This window comes from Dromiciops gliroides, chromosome 3, assembly GCF_019393635.1.
Source record: "Dromiciops gliroides isolate mDroGli1 chromosome 3, mDroGli1.pri, whole genome shotgun sequence".
Lineage (NCBI taxonomy): Eukaryota > Metazoa > Chordata > Mammalia > Microbiotheria > Microbiotheriidae > Dromiciops > Dromiciops gliroides.
Window position 1 is genome coordinate 214933791 of NC_057863.1, and position 23395 is coordinate 214957185.

The 23395-nt window shown below is 39.9% G+C and overlaps 1 protein-coding gene and 1 non-coding gene across 2 annotated transcripts in view; both read left to right on the forward strand.

Moving 5' to 3' along the window:
• The first annotated feature begins 306 nt into the window (after window positions 1-306).
• On the forward strand, window positions 307-379 carry TRNAV-UAC. The gene has a single exon. It is a non-coding gene; the product is annotated as a tRNA-Val (tRNA).
• Window positions 380-7570: 7191 nt separating this feature from the next.
• The window catches only part of RS1 (retinoschisin 1), a 28142-nt gene continuing 12317 nt past the window's right edge, over window positions 7571-23395 (forward strand). Inside the window, exons 1-3 of the mRNA XM_043998693.1 lie at window positions 7571-7700; window positions 21225-21250; window positions 22967-23072. Coding sequence (XP_043854628.1) covers window positions 7649-7700; window positions 21225-21250; window positions 22967-23072 — 184 coding nt within the window. The 5' untranslated portion in view covers window positions 7571-7648. The remainder of the gene's footprint in view (window positions 7701-21224; window positions 21251-22966; window positions 23073-23395) is intronic.

The window sequence follows — 23395 nt, forward strand, 5'->3', positions numbered from 1 at the left end:
GATCTCCGCCTACGCGATTCCAAGCGGAGTGCTCGTAGGAAGGAGCGCGCCTGCGCGCCCGAAGGGGGAGACCGGGAGACTTGGAGGGGGAGGGTGGTCGCCGCCCCATCCCCTACGCCAGCCCAGAACGGGGGCTAGCCCACGTAGGCGAGGGGAGAATCCTGGCTGCGTCAGGAGCTAGGGGATTCGCTGGGAGGCAGTTCCTGCCTCAAGTCCAGAGCTAGTGACGTGAAGGAAGAAGGAGGCGGAGACATGGTCTGTGACGTATTTATAAAGGAAGTAACCAAGAGCTTCCTCCAATGTGGTGGTTCCATAGTGTAGTGGTTATCACGTCTGCTTTACACGCAGAAGGTCCTGGGTTCGAGCCCCAGTGGAACCAGCTCGATTCTTTTTTTTTTTTTTCCCTTTTCTCAATTCATTTTTTGTATTTTAATTGGATAACCTAGAACCAGATTTCCCCCTTCTCGATACGCCCTAAGCGGCCGCTCCCATCCCTCCCCTTTAAGGTCATTATCCCTGACGCGCCTGAGCAAACTGAGGAAGATCCGGGCCTAGACCACTCTGCGAAGAGACTGAGGTCAAGTCCATACCATCCATCTCTAGGGCCCTTCAGACTAGACACGTGTAAAAAAAAAAAAGTCCCTTTCCTCCCACAGCCTGGAGACCCGAGCCCCGCCCCCCCCCCATGATGCCCTGATGGAGGGCTCGTGAAAGAGCCAAGAAGGGGGAAAATCATCGACGCCGTCGATACAGCAGAGAAAACAATATCCGCGCTGAATTGAATTGAAAGTCCCTAAACTGTGTGACCACGTATCCTCTCTGGGCCTCAGCATTCTCATCTGTAAAATGAATGTCATGAGAGCATCCGCCAAGATCCTAAGACATTCCATTTGTAAAGGTCTTTCAAACCATCAAGAGCTGTATACGTGTCCTATGTTATCATTTTTACTACTACAAAGCAAGTTGAAGGGACTGGTCCCTCTTACAGACTCTAAAGTTGAGAGGTTAATGATTAATAACACTGTTATAGCTGGAGAAGGTTATCGTGTATCCAGGTGTGACATGCAGGCTTCCCCCACCCCACCCCCCACCCCACCCCCGCAGGATTATACATACAGAGCTGGAAAAAAGCTTGGAAGCCTTCTAGGCTAACCCTCTCATTTTATAATACAGGAAACTAAGGTCCAGAGAGGTTGAGTGACTTGTCCAGGGGCACAGAGACAAGTATGTGGAGGAGGCAAAATTCAATTCCATTTTCATTTTGTTTTTATTCCAAAATGAATACACAACAAAGAAAATGAACGTTTCTGTGTACATTATAGAACAGAAGGAAAGGATGATACATGAAATGAGGATCTTTTAAAATATATAATACTTTTCAACCTATAACTTCAAATCTGTCCTGCTTTGTCCTTTATTCTTGTTTTTGTTTTGTTTTTTGTAGTAAGGCAATTGGGGTTAAGTGACTTGCCCAGGGTCACACAGATAGTAAGTGTTAAGTGTCTGAAGTCAAATTTGAACTCAGGTCCTCCTGACTGCAGGGCCGGTGCTCTATCCACCGCGCCACCTAGCTGCCCCTTTGTCCTTTATTCTTACTGATATTCCTGTTCTCTTTTCTCCCCTAACCATTTTTCCAATTGGGAAGAAAAAATCCTGTGTAATCAATAGAATATAATAATGATATAATGCAAATTTCCATATAGTCCACGTCCAAAAATGGAGGTCTCATTCTGCATCTTGGGTCCATCAGCCTGTCAGGAGGTGAGTGACATGTTTCATTATAGATCCTCTGGAGGCTGTATGATCAGTCAGTCTATTAATCAGATGAATCTAAATCTTCTGACTCCAAAATCCAGGATTCTTGAGCCCTAATCAGAGCAAGCAATTTTAACATCTAGGAGACCAGCTTGTTCTTATCTATGAAGGTAAGCACTTAGATTAGTCATAGATTTGTATGCAGGAGAGACTTTAAAGATGATCTCATTCAAAGCCCTGATTTTTAGTCAATAAGGAATTTACTAAATCAGACAGTAACCATGAAATGCCTGCTTTGTACCAGGCATTGTGCCAATACTGGGAATACAAAGGAAAACAAATAGACAGACCTTGCTCTAGAGGATCTCACAGTCTTATTGGGGGAAGGGAGAAACAACATGCAAAAATTGTATACAATCAAACTCTATACAGCAACAATTGGAGATGATCGGCAGAGGGCTGGCAGTAGAATTAAGAGGGATTGGGAGAACCTTCCTGTTAGGTTAGATTTGCCTAATAGCCAGGTATAAGTCAACAAGAATTTACTAATCACCTACTGTGGGCTGGACACTATGACATAGTCATATTGTCTGATTAGAAAGATGAGATTTTGCAGATGAAAGTAAACATGCAGCAAAAGTAATTGTATTTTTGACAATAAATAGTTAAAGGAGAAGATGCTGATAATGAAGATCATGAATGCTAGAATAGAATAGAGCTGGAAAGGACTGTAAAGAATACTTAGCCCAACCCCGCTTAGGTTGCAGATAAGAGTCAAGACCCCAGGAAGAAGAGGGAATTCTTGGTTCAAAGCCACAGGGCCATCTGAACCCAGGTCTCCTGCCCAGATATCTTGCTTTCCCACAAAGTTTAATGTTTGGGGATCTTCTTCTGGGGGTTGAGGGGTCAGGGAGAGGGGAGAATTTATAAGGTTGTGTGTGTATGTACACATACACACAAACACACTCCCCCCCCCAACACACTCTCTCTCTCTCTCTCTCTCTCTCTCTCTCTCTCTCTCTCTCTCTCTCTCTCTCTCTCTCTCTCTCTCTCTCCCTCCATCCCCCAGGACTGAAAATTCATTGTTGGTTTCCTCTGAAAAGAGTTTGAATATGAGAGGACATCCACAAGACTAGAAAGAATAAAATATGGAAATGGAAGAGAAGGAAGAGGAGTGAAAGGGGGAGGAGGAAGAAGGGAAGGGGGAGGAAAGGAAGGAGGAGGAGGACAGGGGGAGGAGGAAGAGGGGAAGGAAGAAGAGGGGAAGGGGGAGGAGGAAGAGGGGAAGAAGAAGAAGAAGAAGAAGAAGAAGAAGAAGAAGAAGAAGAAGAAGAAGAAGAAGAAGAAGAAGAAATAATTTGGTTCTTTCAAGAATGGAACCATGAGGCCTACAAAATTCTAGCATAAAAATTCATACATAAACACACATACATATAATATATACACACACATACCACAATAGGTACATACATATATGTGCACATCTATACATGTGTGTATAATTGTGTGGTAGGCATATACATACATTCATTCATCTACCTCCTGGACTTGTTATGAGGATCAAATGAGATGTTTGTAAGGCACTTAGCAGAGTGCCTGGTACCCAATAAGCTCTTTTATTTCCTCCTTTTGAATTATCAAACCCAAAGGGATTCGTAATCTGCCATCTGAGGATGGGTCATTGGAACTAGGCATGTTATGCCTGGAAAAGGGAAAGAAGGAATCTCTATCTTAAGTTGTCTTTTCCCACTCGATTGTGAGCTCTGAGAGCAGGGACTGGTTTTTGCTTTCTATGTTTCCCTAGCACTGTGCTTGGCACAAAGTAGATGTTTAATAAATGTCTGTTGATTGATTGATAGCTCTTAGAGTTGTATTTAAGTATGTGAAAGGCTATTACATGGTAGATGGTTTAGATTTGCTCTTCTGGGCTCCAGAGGTCAGAATTATTTAGCCTGGCTTTTGACCCAGCAGAAGGAAAACTTCCCAGTAATTGTAGCTGATCAAACATACACCAGGTTGCCTCAGGAAGTTCTTAGTTCCCCACTTGTCAGATATTATAGGATCTAGAGCTAAAAGGAAACTTAAAGATGCTATATTAAAATGTCTTATTTCACAGATGAAAAAACTGAAATCCAGAGGAGTCATGTAATCTACCCAAAGTTTTGTTTGTTTGTTTGTTTTCTTTAGTGAGGCAATTGGGGCTAAGTGACTTGCCCAGGGTCACACAGCTAGTAAGTGTGAAGTGTCCGAGGCCGGATTTGAACTCAGGTACTCCTGACTCCAGGGCCGGTGCTCTATCCACTGCGCCATCTAGCTGCCCCTCAAAATTGCACAGACAGATGAGAGTCAAATCCAAGTTTCAGTCCTCTTTCTTGTATGGTTTGGTTGTTACCACGGGGACTTCTGTTCAGGTGGAGGTGGGAGGAGATGAGCTCTAACGTCCTGTCCCTTCTGACTCTGATGTTCTGTCATACTATGAACACTTCTCCTTCCCTCCGCCCAAAAAAAAAAAAAAAAACCGAAAACAAAAACCACTAATTGGAGTTGAATTGCCAAAAGATACAGTTCAAGTGATTAACTTAACTATGTGCCAGGCACTGTGTTAAATGGCAGGGATACAAATACGAGCAAAAAAAAAAAAAAGGCCCAGCCCAGAAGGAGCCCATATTCTAATGAGAGAAGAAACTGGGTGGGCAAGGAAGGAAACATGCTATGCCCCCTTAGGGGCTTGGTAATGAAGTCTACTGAGCAAGTATCACATTTTCCATTAATCACCCAAACTAGGTTACATGAAAAATAAGTTAGTAATATCTTTTTGTAAATAGTTGGCTATATAGTCTTGGGGTTTGTTAGATTCCCTTCCATGGAAATTTAAAGGTGTAAATCCACATTTATGAAAGGCTCAGAAATAATGATTTTTTTAATCCCATAGAGACGGCTCTTCTGCAGATCTAATTTTCCTTTTTATTACTTCGTCTTCGTAACACATGACAATCAGCTTTTACTGCTTAATATTTCTACTGAATTTACTCTAATATTTTACCTAGAAACTAGGAAAGGAGGATTAAGTCCTGGAACATTAGCGTAAGAAGGGTCTGGCGCTCACTTTACAGATGAGAAATCTATGCATATTCCCTAACATTATTCAACTCCTAAGATATGTCCCCCTTTCAAACTCCTGCACTTTTTAAAAAAATTACATCCAATATCATGTGACAGGAGTGTTCTTTTTCTTCAGATCCTTCTAGTGGTTTCCCATTCGTTTAAATAAAACTTCCCATCCAAGGTACCGAACTACCTGTTTCCATACTAACCGTGCTTATTAATCCAATAGAGTGATTCACAAATCCCCTGAGCACAAAATCCCTATTAATCAGTTGGCTTGGACAAGTAGAAGTTTGAGAGAAATTCCGCTTTCCTCAGAGCTGGCTAAATTTTGACTAAAGTTGGGAAGAAGGCAGTAGGCAAGTAGTAGCTCTTCTTCCCATAATCCCAGCCCCTGGAGGGCCTCATCAAGTGCAGGACCCAGAATTCACACAACCTTCTCTCATTTGAGTGAGAGGGGGAAGGCATTCTATGGATCATAACTATTTTAGGACTCACGGTTCCCCGGGAATTAGGGGAAATCCAGGAAGAAGTGAGAGAACCCCCTTTCCATGCTTTACCAGAAGGAATGGAAATGGATGCCCTACACTCTATCTCCATGCCTCCTGAATTATTTCTACCTCTGATTAATGAAGCAACAAGTATTTGCAGAATTACGTGTTGGGTGTTTGGCTAAAAACACGCAGGGTATGGGGCAGCTAGGTGACGCAGTGGATAGAGCACCAGTCCTGGAGTCAGGAGTACCTGAGTTCAAATCTGGCCTCAGACACTTAACACTTACCAGCTGTGTGACCCTGGGCAAGTCACTTAACCCCAATTGCCTCACTAAAAAAAAAAAAAAAACACGCAGGGTAATAAAAGAGAGGCAAAAACAGGCTTCGCCCTCAAGAAATTCATATTCTATTGGGGAAAATGTGGAGATGGGGGGAATGGAACAACAAGTGAGCCAGCATGACCAGACTTAAGGGTATTTAATGTGGGAGGCAGCTAGGTAGCACAGTGGATAAAGCACTAGCCCTGGATTCAGGAGGGCCTGAGTTCAAATTTGACCTCAGACATTTGACACTTACTAGCTGTGTGACCCTGGGCAAGTCACTTAATCCTCATTACCCTGCACCCCCAAAAAAGAGTATTTAATGTGTAAGAAGACTGGAAAGATGGGAAGGGGCCAGGTTGTGAAGAGCTTTAAATATCAAATAGAGGAATATATTTAGCTAATGGAAGAAGATGCATGCTTACCTCAGACCACTTCTCTAATACCTGGTCTTGCCTAACAGTTAAGAAGAGTTTCCTACACCCCTGAGCCAAGGATTGTATGAAGAGGAGAGACTGGTTTGAGACCAGCAGCTGGGTCTGTTCGTCCCCAGGGTTCACTCCAAAACAGATTATCTCTCCAGAGTGACAGAAGTCCAAAGAGAACTTAGGAGACCAGGTTTATCCCTAAGGTTTGCTTTTCAATGTGACATCTATGGCCTTAAAGCGACTGGTCAAGTCATTTTGGGATAAAGGACACTGCAGAAAACTCCCAGTATATGCAAGCAAACCTCATCAGACATCTAATCTACTTATATCCCTGTGCGATATCTCCCTCAATAGACCATGAACCCCTTAAGCACAGGGACCAGTTTTTTAATCTTCGTATTTTTTCCTTTGTTTTTCCAGCACCTGGCCAAGTGCCTGGCACTGGAAGGTAGTTAATAAATGTTTGTTCATTGGTCGCTGTGGTGGCTGTCTTCAGTACAGTGCTTTGCACATAGTAATCACTTAATAAATGCTTCAGACAGTCATTCACCAAGGTTGAGACTAATCATGTTATTAATTCTGCTACACGCATGAAAAAGGAAACCTCAAAGGCCTGTAAAATCTAGCTCTTGCTTTACACTTTCTCAATGCAATGGGTTTGAAAAGCCAGCTTCACGAACCAAGGAAAACCTAAGCAAGAGCTATACACCATACATTGTGCCATATGGGATTTCACGTGGGTATATTCATATGTATAGTGGGCAGCTAGATGACTCAGTGCATAGAGTGCCAGGCCTGGAGTCAGGGAGACTCATCATCTGAGTTCAAATCTGGCCTCAGATACTTCCTAGCTGTGTGAGCCTGGGTAAGTCACTTAATCCTCTTTGCCTCAGTTTCCTCATCTGTAAAATGAGCTGGAGTAGGAAATGGCAAACCACTCCAGTATCCCTGACAAGAAAACCCAAAAGGTCATGAAGAGTCAGATATGACTGAACAATGACATGTATTCATGTTAGTCCTCTGGGCAAGAGTGGACCTGGCTGCTGGCCACAGATATAACTCACCTCTTTATAACAACCCTAATGCCGGGGACGTAGGGAACCTTTCCTGGTATTGGCCATGTGGCCTGCTGCATTTCTTCAGATATCCCAGGCATTTACACTGCATTTGCATTGCCAGCACTAATCACACTCCCTGGCACATCGAGGACATTTAATAAATATTTATTGAATTGAAATTGGATGGGGTTCGATGTAGTCACTAACAAGTAGGTCCTATTCATTTATATCACTTTCTATATATTTAGCAAAAAGACATGTAATGCCTTTGCCTCTGCTAATCTCTCACCTCAGTTAACTCTGCTAAGACTTGCTGCTGTTGAGGACAGTAACTCTGTCCAATAGCTTGACTGGTGCTTGGGCAAAAGCCATAAGTACTCTCTGAAATAAGATGCTTATGAAGGTAAATGCCTAAGTTAATCTCCCACCCGCTTGGGAAGCTCTGCATATCACTAAGTGAGGAGCTGCTCTAAGAATACACAGGAAAAATGCAGTTCAAGATAGAAAGCATCTTACTCTTTCTTCTTTTCGGCTGTGAAGGTATGGTAGGCACTCTATTTGGATGCTGGTTTAGTTGTGGGTGGATATTTCTTCTGTCATGCACACCTTCCTTAATATTCTGCCAACTCTCAGGGTCTCTGTGATGTGCCTTCTGATGTCTGTGTAGCCTATTCTAGAGCCAGTGGGATTCAGGGAAAGTGAAGAAAAGAAAGATTCTCATAGTTATATTAAATATTCACAAATAGAACTAAAGAATAAGACTCCAACTTTGATTTTTTAAAAGTCTGATTATAGATAGGTTCATTCAAAGTACGTTACCTTTATACTCTTTAACAATGGAAGTAATAATGACAATGGTAGTAACTGATGCTATATAGTGCTTTAAGGTTCCACACATTGTCTCATTTGTCATAGGTTCAGAGATTTTCCAATGGAGACTCCAAAGAGTATATATGTACACACACACACACATATATATATATATATATATACATAAACACATATACATATATATGGTGCCATTGGATGATACACACTTAAAAGGGGAAAGTTAAAGGATAAACTCAAATTTTAAATAACCACAATATTTTTTCCTTCTAAATACAATCATACACCTTCAAACTATTGAAAGCAGAAAGGACCTCTCCTCTCAAAAAGTATTAGCCTTCATCAGTTTTCTTCGGACATTAAAGATTGTTCGGATTTGGGATTCTAGTGATTGCTTATTTTGGGCTTATGTTTTTATGGGACACAAAGTACATGGGAACTTCATTGCTATGTTATTGATTTCACATGATAAAGATCACCAAACTGGAGATGAACAGTCAGAATTCTTAAATTAAATCATTTCCACCCCCCGGCATGCCGGTGTGTTCTCTTGGTATTATACTTTGCTTTCATTACAAAATATGTTGGCATTGGAAAATGGCTTCTTGAAACTCTACCCCTTGGTTACTATTTTTCTTGTCATTTAAAAATAATGTTTACTGATGTTTTTCTTTCTTTTTCCCTTTCTTTAATATCTCTGACATATCCCCATTGACTAGCCTTCTCCCACTCCCTGGCTACCAGAGCCCTCCCTTGAAATAAATAAGCATAGGCAATCAAAACAAATCAACACCTTGGCCTTGTTCTGAAAAATATTTGCCATGTTCCATACCCCAGTCCACCACTTCCCTTCCAGAAGGCAGGAGGCATTCTTTGCTAAGGCCACTGTTCAGAGTCAGATTTGCCACTCAGGAGTTCACCGTAACCATTTCTAAAAACCTACCTTACCTTTTGTGTTACATTTATTATTTCATGACCATATCCTAGTAACTCTCAATTATTTAAAATGTGCTTCTTTTAAAAAAAATACCCTTCTTCCCATCTTCATTCACCAAGAGTATTCTAAATGATCAATTCTATGAATGAAGCTCAAATAACCTCAGTATAATAGCATCTCTCCTATGTTCTTGATAGCACTTATATGTTCACCAACCGTGCAGGTACCATTAGGGCATATATACTTAAAAAGGGAAATATAATAATAACAATAATTCCCAGCTGTGCTTGTTCTAACAGCTCATCTCTGGGTCAGGACCTAACTGGCACAGCTTTCAATGAAATTTACAGCTAGGTAGCTTCTTAGCCTCTCCTTATCTCCTTATCTTTCAAATGAAGTAATATTTGTAAAATGCTGAAAAGTGTCTGGAACATAGCTGGTGCTTAATAAATGTTTGTTACCTTCTCCCTCTCCCCACTATAAATTGATATCCTCCAGCAGTATCAAAATTCAATTTTTAAAATGTCTTGAACTTGGTAAAGTTGTTGGTTTTATTAAAATTAGGAAAGTTCAGATTGAGGTCTCCCTCTGACCACACATAAATGGTTAGCCCACACAGTAATTCTAGGAGGAAATCCAATTAAGTAATCAATCAGTTGTCGCCATATGCCTGCTTTGGGCTCAGCCCTAAACTAGATTCAATGGTGGATCCAAAATAAAATTAATATGTGAGTAGTGCCCTCAGGAAGTTTACAGTCCAGTTAGAGACAAGATTGACATTTTTTATTTTAAAGTAGAAAATAAAATTTCTAATGGACAACCCCTGGACAGTTGAAAATTCTTCTTCAAAGTTGTGATGAATGAGGGAGGGAGGAAGGAAGGAAGAAAGGAAGGAAGGAAGGAAGGAAGGAAGGAAGGAAGGAAGGAAGGAAGGAAGGAAGGAAGAAAGAAAGAAAGAAAGAAAGAAAGAAAGAAAGAAAGAAAGAAAGAAAGAAAGAAAGAAAGAAAGAAAGAAAGAAAGAAAGAAAGAAAAGAAGTTATTTATTAAGGACCTATTGTGTCAGACATTGTACTGAGGACTTTACAAATATTATCTCATTTGGTCATCACAACAGCCCTGGGAGGTAGGTATTATTATCATCCTTACTTTACAGTTGAGGAAACTGAGGAAAACAGAAGTTAAGTGACTTGCCCAGAGACCCACAGCTAATAAGTGTCTGAGGCTGGATTTGAACTCAGGTCTTCCTGACTCAATGCTAACCATCGTACTACCTAGCTGCCTCATAGACATGCAGGTTATATTTTCAGAAATGTGTCTATAATGAATTTTCTTAGTATGACACATTTCTCTCAGTATTCTCCCTGCATTACACCTTTTAGGTAAGTCAATCAACTAGCATTTGTTAAACCATCTACCATGTGTCCAGGCTGTGCTAAGTGCTGGGAAGGGAGGTATCCTACGTGAGTAAACATTTTTTAAAAGATATGTAAGATGGGGAGAAATAATGGATAGCTTCTGTCTAGGAAGAAAGCTCAACAAAGTGACCAGATCCTACTCTGTCTGTATCCTCTATCTAGTTAAGTACCCACTGTCTCCCTCTAAAATTCATGATCGGGAGCAGCTAGGTGGTACAGTGGATAGAGCACTGGCCCTGGAGTCAGGAGTACCTGAGTTCACATCTGGCCTCAGACACTTAACACTTACTAGCTGTGTGACCCTGGGAAAGTCACTTAACCCCAATTGCCTCACTTAAAAAAAAAATCATGATCCTTGGGGGCATCATGTTTTTCTTGTGTTGACAAGCTTTCCCCACTTCTTAGTGAAAAGATTGTGCCCTGGAATTTTAATTCCTTTTTCCCAGGAAAGCTTTTGCTATTTTTCCCCCTCCAACTCTAGTTATTCCTGGGATTAGATCATGTGATATTGTATAAAAAAAAAAAAACAACCTACCAACAAACGACAAAAAAAACCAAAAACAGACATGCCAGTAGTTGGCTATTTTACATGACTGTACTGTCTGTAAAACCCTTACTTGTTCCTTCTTCTTCCTCCTCCCATAAATCCAAGGCCTAGAGTTTTCTAACCCTTGATTGTCTGCAGACTTTCTGGGGTGGAGAAGTTGGGGAGGGAAAAAGAAGAACAAAATGAGGATGAGCATTTGTTTCAGAGCTAAGACCAGTAACTCATAATTACATAGCATTTTTCCCACAACAACCTGACAAGGTGAAATCATAAGATTTAAAGCTAATAGGGACCTTAAATATGACCTAATTCAAAGATCTTCATTTTACAAATAAGGAAACTGAGGACTAGAGGAGTTGTCATTAAAACTTTGAGAAAGTGCACCTGAATGATCTCAAATTCTCTTGGAAATCAATCCTAGCAGGGCATTTTAGCAAAGTTTAAACCAAAGCTATGTTGAAATAATCAGAAAATAGCACAGCATAATTTGTAGCCCAAATTTATTCCTAAAGGCACCAAACAGTAAGTAGCATGACTTAAGAAGTCAAACTGGAACTAAAACTAGTATAAACTGAACAGGTCTTTGGCCCAGGGCACTGATATCCATGGGGGCAGGATTCCTCCTTTCTGTAACTGCCATGCTTCAGCCTCCTCTAGGTTTCTGGGAAGCACAACTACCCCCAGCCTGTCCCCTCCAGTGTTCTCTCACTGTGACCTCCTTTTCTCAAGCCCTACATTCTTCCTAAACAAATTCTCATTCTCTCTCTCTCTCTCTCTCTCTCTCTCTCTCTCTCTCTCTCTCTCTCTCTCTCTCTCTCTCTCAATTCAAACCTCACATCTTCCATCACCACCCAGTCCTCTTTCTAAACAAAGGCAGCATATATTCTCTTTCTACAGGTAAGGAATCTGAGGCACTGAGAAATCAAGTGACTTGCCTATGGTCACTTAGCTAGTATTTGCACCATGATCAAAACATGGGTTCCTGCATCTAATTCCACCTCCAAACCAAAGCTCAGGGCTCTCTCCACCCCACTCCGTTGTCACTCATTCCCTGTTTCTTCTTTTTCCCACCTGAACCACTATATCTCTTCAGGTTATTTGTCCTGAAACCCACCTCAGTTGTCTCTCTCTCTCCTCTTTCCCTTGCTTCTTTCTTTCCTTGTGGGTGACTAAAATTTCTGTAGGGCCCAGTAGTCAGAACTATATAATGTAAGAAGCAGTCAAAATAATCCTTCAGAGTTACAACACTCCCATTTTAACTTTGAAAGTGTCCTTAGCAGCAATCACATAGACTCTTCTATAATACAGTATTTTGCCCTGTCTAATTGGTTTAGTTACTAAGACAGCACAGCCTATAATTATACCCACTGGTTTACTGCTCCTTGAAAAAGGAATTTCCCAGGTAATAAATAGACCACTAACTCATGGGACTTAGAGAAAGTGCACCTGAATCATCTCGGTTTCTCTTAGAAATTAGTCACTGAAGGCATTTAACCAAAATTTAAAATAACTATGGTTTTTTCTCCCCTCAAATGCTTTGAATTTCATAAAGAAATAATTAGTAAATTGGGACAGCTTGGTAGAGCAGTGGATAGAGTGTCAGGCCTGGAGTCAGAAGGACCTGAATTCAAATCTGGCCTTGGATACTAGCTGTGTGACCTTGGGCAAGTCATTTTACCTTCTTTGCCTTAATTCTTCTTCTGCAAAATGAACTGAACAAGAAAATGGCAGAGAAAGACAAGAAAATTCCAGATGGGGTAACAAAGAATCCAACATGACTGAACAACAACAACAACAGTGTGGATTTATAGCTCACACTTGTTCCTAAGAGCACTGAATACCTTCCCACCTTTCCTAGGTTTCAGTGTAAATGTATGTCACATTAATTCTTTAAACTCTGGGAGTAATAATAAAGTAGCAAATTCCTTACTACCTAAAAAGGCTAGCAGATGGAAGAATTACAAATCCTGAAGTATTAGGTCTATGGCAGCTGATTTAATTAACAGCCAGGTGATTTGCAGGATTTGTCAGTGAAATCCTTGCCATCTCACTTCATACATATAGTTTCTTTCATTTTGCTTTCCAGCCAAAGTAATATGTTCATTTCTAAATGTGGGAATATGTGGGTTTTCTCATGGGAATATTTGTATAGTTTGGCATTAACTGAGCAAGGAAAAAGTCCTATTATCCAATATTGTACATATTAAGTATTGACTAATGATTATACAGATAAAATTTTCATTTGAAATTCTATAAAACATTACATGGGAAATAACAAAATTTGAATAGTATTAATAGAAAGCAGAGAAAAGCGAATCTATGCAACCCAAAAGATAGCATGATCTCAAAATGTTTATAAGAATTACTCTAGGGGCAGCTAGGTGGCAGAGTGGATAGAGCACCGGCCCTGGAGTCAGGAGTACCTGAATTCAAATCCGGCCTCAGACACTTAACACTTACTGGCTGTGTGACCCTGGGCAAGTCACTTAACCCCAATTGCCTCACTTAAAAAAAAAAAAGAATTACTCTAGGGGGCAGCTAGGTGGCACAGGGGATAGAGCACTAGTCCTGGATTCAGAAGGACCTGAGTTCAGATCTGGCCTCAGACACTTGACAGTTACTAGCTGTGTGACCCTGGGAAAGTCATTTAACCCTCATTGCCCCACAAAATAAATAAATAAATGAAAAAATTTTTTTAAAGAATTAATCTACTTAAATAAGTAATAGATATTCAGAAGCATAGCATAACCAAACTTCATATGGCTGAAGACTTCAGAGATGGGAGTAACTCTGATGGGGGCATAAAGCCAAAATATATTTCTTTTGAGTTTCATGTCTCATAGTACAGCCAAAACTCACATCTTGATCTTTCTCATAGACCTACAGCTGGAAGGGACTTCAGAAGCCATGTCAAGAACTCCCTTATTTTACAAATGAGAAAATGCAGGTCAATAAGATGCAGAGGGGAAAAAAAAAAACCATTACTATCTTAATCCCTTCTTGGTAATCCCTAGGTACAAGGGCAGTGGGAAATGAAACCTTGATAACCAAGAAGGAAAGAGAGAAGAGTATCTTTTTTTTTTTTTACATAATACAACATAGTAAATTCATCTTTTTAATATAATGAGATGACCTACTACAGGGAAACGATTTGGGGGAGTTGGGGATCTCAGCCAAATGGAAAGAATTTGGAATTTCTAGGTAGAACTATAATTAGGAGTGGTGGGATTAATGGAAATTGGAGGGACGTCTCTCTCGGGGCTCCCTTCTCATTCAGTAGCTTAGATTTGCCGCTCATATCCATTCAATTTCATCTTTGCTTCTACTTTGGCTTATGTTAGACTCCCTTTTCTTTCCACTCTTTTCACTGAATGCCTTTTCTACATTATAAATATTTATCATGCCAGCTGTGAGATGAGTTTATGATTTGGAATTTGTTTCCACAGGTTTGGAAGCACACTCCTGGGAAAAAAAAAAAAAGAACAGATATGCTGTAGAGAGAGTTGAGCTCATATTTCTTTGAATAAAATCCCCTTTGTAAGGGTTGAAAGACACATTTTGTTTTACATAATGGAAAATAACTAGCATGTTTGAAACGAGAATCTGGCTTTAGTAGCACCTCTGATTCTGGGTGAAAAGCGGGGGCGTATTTGAGGAGTTGAGAGGGCAGGCCTGATGACTTCTGCTGCAGCCCCTGCAGTAGCTCAGTCCTGAGAGATCTGAAGTCAATTGCTGAAAGGTTAGTCCATCTGTTGGTGTCTCTCTCTCCAGCTGCTCATCAAGAGAAGGAATATTGTTATAAGTAATAAATGATGATGGAAACTTCTGATGGTAAAGTGATCCCATAGCTTATGAAGGATTAAGTTCTCTTTGAAATATCTTTATAATAAGCTCCAAGTAGGTCCTGTTTGGTCTTCAATCCAGACTGCTGTTTGTGTTTACCTGCCTTGCATGCCAAGATCAGATCAAAACCTCTCAAAGATTTTAGTTTTGTTTTAAGTACTTTTTCCCAACTTGCTTTCTCATCTCAGTAAATAAACTCAGATGACACAGAATCAAGATGAATCAATAAAGCAGCATGATTTATTATTATTTTTAATTTAATATCAATAACAGTTCATATTAAATTAATATGAATGTTTATTGATACTGTTATCCATTTAATTGATATTAAATACCGATGGGCAACAGAGAGTGCAGTTTTCCGATGTCCTCCTTGTGGCAGGAGCTGCAGCTCCTGTATAGGACTGCACAGCCACACTGTGGCCTGTGACTCTTCAAGGCACTGATCCATGGTAGTCCGAGACTGGTGGAAGCCTACTAATAATATTTGTTATATTGTGCTAGGGATACAGATACAGAAAAAATAGGCAGTCCCTACCTGCTCTCAAGAAACTTAGATTTTGGGGGGTAGCTAGGTGGTGCAGTGGATAAAGCACTGGCCCTGGATTCAGGAGGCCCCGAGTTCAAATCTGGTCTCAGACACTTGACACTTACTAGCTGTATGACCCTGGGTAAGTCACTTAACCTTCATTGCCCCCCCAAAAAAGGAAAGAAACTTAGATTTTAATAAGGAGGTTCAACACATAAAGGGTAACAGTGTCACAGGGATTATAAATGCAGCCATAGGAAAGTGGGTATGACTGCTTAGTTCAAAATTCCCCTCCCTAGATAAACTATTCCTCTCTATATGACAGGGGGATACTGGAGCTAGCTCCAATTGGCTCAGGAGAGCTGATAAATTTTTTTTTTTTTGGTGGGGCAATGGGGGTTAAGTGACTTGCCCAGGGTCACACAGCTAGTAGGTGTCAAGTGTCTGAGGCCAGATTTGAACTCAGGTCCTCCTGAATCCAGGGCTGGTGCTTTATCTACTGCTCCACCTAGCTGCCCTGAGAGCTGATAAATTTTAAATGAAAACATTGTTAAACCTCAGAAATCAGTAGATACCACAAATCAGACCTTGATTAAACTTAAAGGTATGTTTTGCACACATTAAAGAAAAATAAAGAATTGGCTGTTAAACATTTACCAACACTCTTCCCTATTAGAATTTAACTTCCTCTAGGGCAGAGTGCCCAGACCACACTTTTGAGACCTTTTTTTTTTTAAAGGAATCAGGGTTAAGTGACTTGCCCAGGATCACACAGCTAGTAAGTGTCTGAGGTTAGATTTGAACTTAAGTCCTCCTGACTCTTCGGGACTGGTACCCTATGCACTGTGCCACCTAGCTGCTCCAAGAACCACTTCTATAGGTGATAGTGACAGCTGGGGCTCAGCTGATTCCTCTTAGCTAATTTTACCTTTTACTTTTCCAGAAGCTAAGATAGTATTGATTTGTTTATTTTCTCACTGCAAGAAGTGGAAAAGGTGAAAGGAAGGTAGAAAGCAGGGCCCATGGCAAGATTCTGGACTGGGTAGGCTAAGGGGGGTCCTGGTGGAGGTAGGATGGGAGTTGAAGCACAAACTGGGATTGACACTATAAAAATGTGTGTGTGTTTGTATATACATTACATACATACACATAGAAGTGAGATAATAATTATAAGGCACTTAGCACAGTACCTGGCACATAGTAAACACCAAATGCATATTGGTGATGATGAGAAGGTGATGATGTCAAGCTGAGTCGTCTACCAAAATCAATTTTCTTCCAGCTCTCTCCTTCCCCCCACCCCAAGAAAATGCATAAAGTGCTTGAGCCCTTCTTGAAGAGGCAAGCCACCACTCAAGTGCCCGAGGCTCAAAATGCCACCTGAAGGATGGATTGGCAGGAAAATTGAGCCTTGGTTTGTTTTGGATACTATTAACCTTAACCTTAATTACACAATACTATGAACTGTGACAGTGATGTCTTATGTAATTAAATCTCTTGTCTTCTATTTGCCTTCCAATTAAGTCTAGTTTCTTTTCCTGGAAAAGTGAAACACTACAATGGAAATAGGAAGGTGTTTTTGTTTGGGGGTTTTGTTTTTGTTTTGTTTTTTAGGCTTCCGTCTGAATTGGAAAGAAACATTTTAAAATGTTTTAAAATGTGGAAACAAAGATAGAAGTGAAAATTGAGGGGGGCAAGGAGTTAGGGTAAGAAGAGTGGGATTAGTGCAATCCTTTTGCCTCAACAGGTTGAAAATAGTGTCTGAAATGTCAATTCTGGGTAACCAAACAGATCCTTCAGAAAAGATCTCTTTTCCTTTTTTTTTTTTTTTTTTTGGTTTAGGAAGATCCCTGTGAGGAACGTCCTCTGTTTAGAATTTTATTTTCCAAATTACATTTAAAAACAAATTTTGACATCAATTTTTTAAAACTTTGTGTTCCAACTTCTCTTCCTCCCTCCTTCCCCACCTCCACCCCCCAAGAACTCAAGCAATTCAATATAAGTTATACATGAGTAGTCATGCAAAACATCTCCACATTAGCCAGGTTGTGAAAGAAAACAGACAAAAACAAAACTTCAGATTAAGGAACTATCAAAATCTCTTTTCCTTCTGGTTGAGTTCATTGCAAACATGGCCAGTGGAGAAAGCACTCTCCATCCCTGGCCCCTCCCAGCCATACAGGGATTGCTTCAGGTCAGCTATTCTCAAACTTTTTGGTCTCAGGACCCCTTTATGCTCTTAAATATTATTGAGGACTCTCACACAAAAAAATTTTTTTTTATGTGGGTTATATCCACTAATATTTATCATGTTAGCAATTAAAACATCCTCTCATTAGAAAAATAGTTTTAACCTTGTGGACCCCCTGAAAATGTAAGGGGGAGCCCCCAGGGAGCCCCGGATCACACTTAGAGAACTGCTGCTTTAAGTGATAGTGACAGCCGGGGCTCAGCTGATTCCTCTTAGCTAATTTTATCTCGGAGTTGAGACAAATACGAAGCTCAGGGTTTGGTAATAGACTCAAGGAGATTTTCAGATCTGAGTTACCTGTGTGAACCTTCTAATCCATCATCTGTTCAAAAGTTAAGGCTCTTTGCAGGTCCTGCTTCACCACCACAGGTCACTGCATGACACGCAGTCGTATTCTTACCTGCCTTCTGAAGAGATCATTTCCAGCTGTGAGCTCTGGAGCAAACATTTGATACCTAACACTTTGATTTTGCATTCTCTTCATTTGCTTTGACTAGCCTAGCATCAACAAGAGCAACTTATTCTCAATATAGACCTTATAGGGTACAGTGTATTTTCCTTCCAGCAACCCTAAGTAGTGCAAGCAATAAAATCATACTCAGCTCTAGAGCTGAAAGGGGCCTCAGAGGCCATCCAAACCCAAACTTCTCATTTTACAAATGGGGTGAGTGAGGCTCTGAGACATTAAGTGACTGACCCACAGTCGTACCATTAGGATGCCTCCCACATGCCTTCAGCGAACCTTTCTCCACAAAACCCACTAGCAACATTTATGAGAGACATACTGTCTTGGAGAAAGCACTGCCATCTGAGTTAGACATCTGTTTTAACTTCTTTTTTTTTCTCCTGAACACAAAAATGACACATCTATCATCCCTGCCCTTTTGCATACACACACATATTTGTGCCTAATTTAGATACCAGTGCTGTCTCATAGTATATCTCTCATAAATATTGCTAGTGTGTGTATGTGTATATGTATATACATATATATATATATACAGACACACAGATATATAAACATACACACATACAGATATATGTACACACACATACTTGTATATTTGCCTAATTTAGATGTCAGTGTTCTTTCAAAATATTGCTAGTGGATGGGTACACATACAAATATATACACATATATCACGTACATATAAATACCTATATACACATACATATAGTACTAATTTAGATGTCAGTGTTCTTTCAAAGACAGTATATCTCTCATAAATATTGTTTAGTCAGCATATACACACATATGTATATATATTACATACATATAAACACATGCATATACATTTATTTAGATGTATACACATACAGACACACTGGATGAATGGATGGATGGATGGATGAATGGATGGATGAATAGCTAATGTAACATGACCATCTTTCTTTACTTTCTAGTTTCTTAGCAAGAGGAATTTCATTTTTTGTTGATTTCTTCATGCCTCATGAGTACTTGAGACCTTCTCTAATTCCCAGGCTGTAAGCCCAAGTTATTAGTAGTCCTGAAATTATTTGGTATATATTTTGTATTTTATCTAGTTTCTGTCTATGAACTTTGTCCCCCTCACCCCCTACCCCCAGTAGAATGAAATTCCTTAAAGACAAGGACTGTTCCTTTGGGGGGGGGGCGGCGGTTATGTCCCCAGAGATCAGCACATAATAGGTACTTAATAAATATTAGTTGAGTTGAGTTGGGTAACTCTCACCAGATGCTACTGAGACCCTTCCTCTGTTACAGACTTTTTATAGTAAACTCCCATTGAGGAATCTCTCTGTCCCAATGCAGATCTCTTGTCATTCTGCAACTTAGAGCCTTAGAGAATTTCCTAGACCAGGGCTTCTTAAAATTTTTCCACTCTTGACCCCTTTTCACCCAAGAAATTTTTTCTGGACTCCGGGTTTGTAGGTACATAAAATAGGCATACATAACCTTTTACTGTTGTCAGATTTTTTGCAAATCCCACCCCATTCAGTTATGCGACCCCATATGAGGTGATCATGACTCATAATTTAAGAAACTAGGACTTAGAACTGAGAAGTTAAGCAAATTGTTCAAGGTCACCAAGCCAGCATACTTCAGAGGAGGGTCTTCCTGACTGGATCCAAGGCCAGCTTTCTTATCTACTACCCCAAAGTGCCTCATTCCATCCTTATTATCTTCAAATGGTAAACCCCACTCCAGAATCCTAAATCACAAAAGGTTTTCATGTTTCCAGATCTCTCTTTGAATTAGCTTTGCTTTATTTTTTTTTTAAGTGAGGCAATTGGGGTTAAGTGACTTGCCCAGGGTCACACAGCTAGTAAGTGTTAAGTGTCTGAGGCCGGATTTGAACTCAGGTCCTCCTGACTTCAGGGCCGGTGCTCTATCCACTGTGCCACCTAGCTGCCCCTTTGCTTTATTTTTAATCTCCAACTACTCCTTGTCTAAAGAGACTGACGGTTCATCAGTTCTCTGATTATATGTCAAGTGAAAAGGCATCTCTGTTGTTCCCTATGCTTCTTAATTCTTGTATAGGTCACCTTGACTATTATCTCCTGTATAATCTGACTGTCACCTAAAACTAATTCTGGGAGGGGAAGGAGCAATGCACTGGAGTCAGGGACTAGAAAAAGGATATTCTCAAATTAGCCAGATTCCTAGTCACTGTACTGACATTCTCTCTCCCTCTCTCTCCTCTTTCTCACTTTCTGTCTGTCTGTCTGTCCTTCCTCCTCCCTCCCCCCCCCCCACCCCCGTGTCTTTCCTCTCTCTCTGTCTGTCTTCTCTCTCTGTCTCTCTCTGACACGTGTTTATGTGTGTCTGTGTATATATACATATGTGTGTGTATATATACATATATATGTATGTATGTGTGTATAGATATGTATATAGATATAAAATAAAACATAAAGATACCTCACTCAGTCAGCCCTAGTGTCAGCAGTTAGGAATGTAGCTAATTTATGTTGAATTTAAATGTGGGAGGGACCATGAAGATATTTTTAAGATAATAAAAGGGTTTCTGAAAGGTGATGACAAAACTGAGTCTGGTTTTTTTTTTCCCTTTTTTTTTTTTTTTTTGGTGGGGCAATGGGAGTTAAGTGACTTGCCCAGGGTCACACAGCTAGTAAGCGTCAAGTGTCTGAAGCCAGATTTGAACTCAGGTACTCCTGAATCCAGGGCCACTGCTTTTATCCACTGCGCCACCTAGCTGCCCCTAGTTTTTTATTTCCTAAAAAATAAAATCTGACACTTTTCAGTATGTATTAAATTCACTTTCAAAAATGGAAATTGGGAATTCAGTAGCTAAAAGTATCAGGCAAGCTAATTTTGTACAATATTTCCCCCCATTAAACTGTATGTCATCTCCACTACTAAAAAGAAACAAAAAACAAAAAACAACCAGTTTTAGGCTTCAGCTTAAAATATGTATTTTGTGCACTTTAGATTTAAATTGTTTGTTGCCTGTTGGTTATTTCTATTTTGTTTGTGGTTTGATATTCTGCATATTTTAGAAATAAAGATGTTTCTCTATAATATTTCCTATTTTTTCTCTTGTTATCAATAGAAGTTATTCAGAATTAATGTTTACTCTTTTCACTTTTAAGAAGAAATTTACCTTTTTCTTTAAATATGCTTAATGGGTGGTTTTAAGTAATAATAACTAATTTATTATATCTTTCTTTTCTATTTTTCTCTGCTATTTTCAATTATTTCTCTTGCCCAGTCACACTGGCATTATCATCTACTGAGGTAGGTATGCTAGTAGCATTGACATTTAGTTAAATGTTGTGTTTTCCTAGATTTTCTTAGCAATGGAGTTACTGGGATATTTTTCCTCACATTTTAGCCCTACATTTTGCTTATCCTAATAATAGGCACATATAATATATAGGAAAGCTATGAGGCTCAGAGGATAGGATGTCAAACGTGGAACCTATCCTGAGCTGAGTTCAAATCCTGCCTCATGTATTTATTAGCTGTGTGACCCTGGGGAAGTCACTTAACCTCTGTTTGCCTCAGTTTCCCCATTTATTATTAGCCCCAATATTCCTCGATATTAACAATCCCATTATAAAATTGGGCTAATAATAGCACCTCCCTTTCCTGTTTGTAGTGAGGATCAAATAAGCTTAGCATATGTAGTGTTACATAAATGTTTGCTTTCATCTCAATGGTTTTGCATAGAACAAACCACATTGTAACTGGTAGACCTATAGTTTTTGTTTTTTGTTTTGTTTTTTTTTTTTGCAGGGCAATGAGGGTTAAGTGACTTGCCCAGGGTCACACAGCTAGTAACTGTCAAGTGTCTGAGGCTGGATTTGAACTCAGGTCCTCCTGAATCCAGGCCCAGTGGTCTATCCACCTAGGTGCCACCAGACCTATAGTTTTGAAAGGAATTTCAGGAACCCCCCTAATTTTATATAGAGTAAATTGAATTCCCAAATGGTAAAAGAACTTGCCTATAAATATGTGGCTAGTCACAGAGCTATATTTGAATTCAGGCCTTTTGATTCTAAGGGTTCTTGCCACACCATAAGTAGAAACTTATAGAATCTCAAATTCTGTTATCTTTTCTAAATCACACAGTTACACAGAAAGGAACATAGGAAATAAACCAATGGTTGCTATAGGAAGAAATAGCCCTAGCTTCATTTTTAAGTGAACGAAGGTAGCTGTTAACAGTGCTAAACACCACTAATAGGTATGCTTGAGTATATTAGCTGGTATGAGTTAAACATCCCTAAAAGTATTTTATTTATTTAGTCTTTTCTCAGAATCAGACATAGATAAGGGATCATACAACGACTATGAAGACAAGAGAACAATTCATAGGCCTTTAAGATTTTGAGATAAGGGCAGCTAGATGGCACAGTGGATAGAGCACCGGCCCTGGAGTCAGGAGTACCTGAGTTCAAATCCGGCCTCAGACACTTAACACTTACTAGCTGTGTGACCCTGGGCAAGTCACTTAACCCCAATTGCCTCACTAAAACACACACACACACACACACACACACACACACACACACACAGATTTTGAGATCCTAGATTTGTTTGGATGTCATCCAGTCTAAACCCTTTATTTGTCATACAATGAAACTGAGACCCAAATCATGAAGGTAGCTAGTGATAGAATAAGGATTTGAAGCCAAATCCATCATTCTTTCCACTGCTCTGTACTGCCTAACGCAGAGAGGAGAAATAGTGAGTCTGGTATTGATTGAATAGAGGTTTTTCCAGTGCTCACAGTATTTATAATTGTATTTATATAAAAAGTTGGGCTACCTTCCGATGGATCCAGTTAATCATGGAGGTTTAGGACCAGAAGCTGGATGACACCCCTGGCAGAGCTGCTAAAGATAGGATTCCTGCTCAGGCATAGGTTAGATTGGATGACCTCTGAGGTCCATTTTTTCTGAGATTCTGTGATTCTTATTGTTCCACTGGTCTTCTTTATTATGATAGGATGATGGAGAGGAGCCTTGGTATAGTAAAGCCTGCAAATGTGATTGTCAAGGCAGTTCCAATTCAGTGTGGTCAGCTGGAGCAACCAGCTTAGGCTGTATGCCAGGTAAGAGTTTATTTCTGTTGCTATGCTTTTGACATTGGGATAGCCTCTGAGAGTAATATTGGAATATATGACTATTTTCATTTGTTCTTTAGTCCAATGAAGTGAATTATCCTGAATTACTGCCATGCTGAAATCAAGGCTTTCTTCAAATTAATCTGAATTTAATATCTTATGATGTTCATTGCTTTAATGACTCTGTTGATAGGATTGTTAAGAAATGAATTAGCAAATCAATACAGCTAGAAGCACTATAGAGGTTTGCGTGGTAAAGGCAACACTTAATGTCCTATAAAATAGAAGAATGGAGTTGAACTATCCCCCTC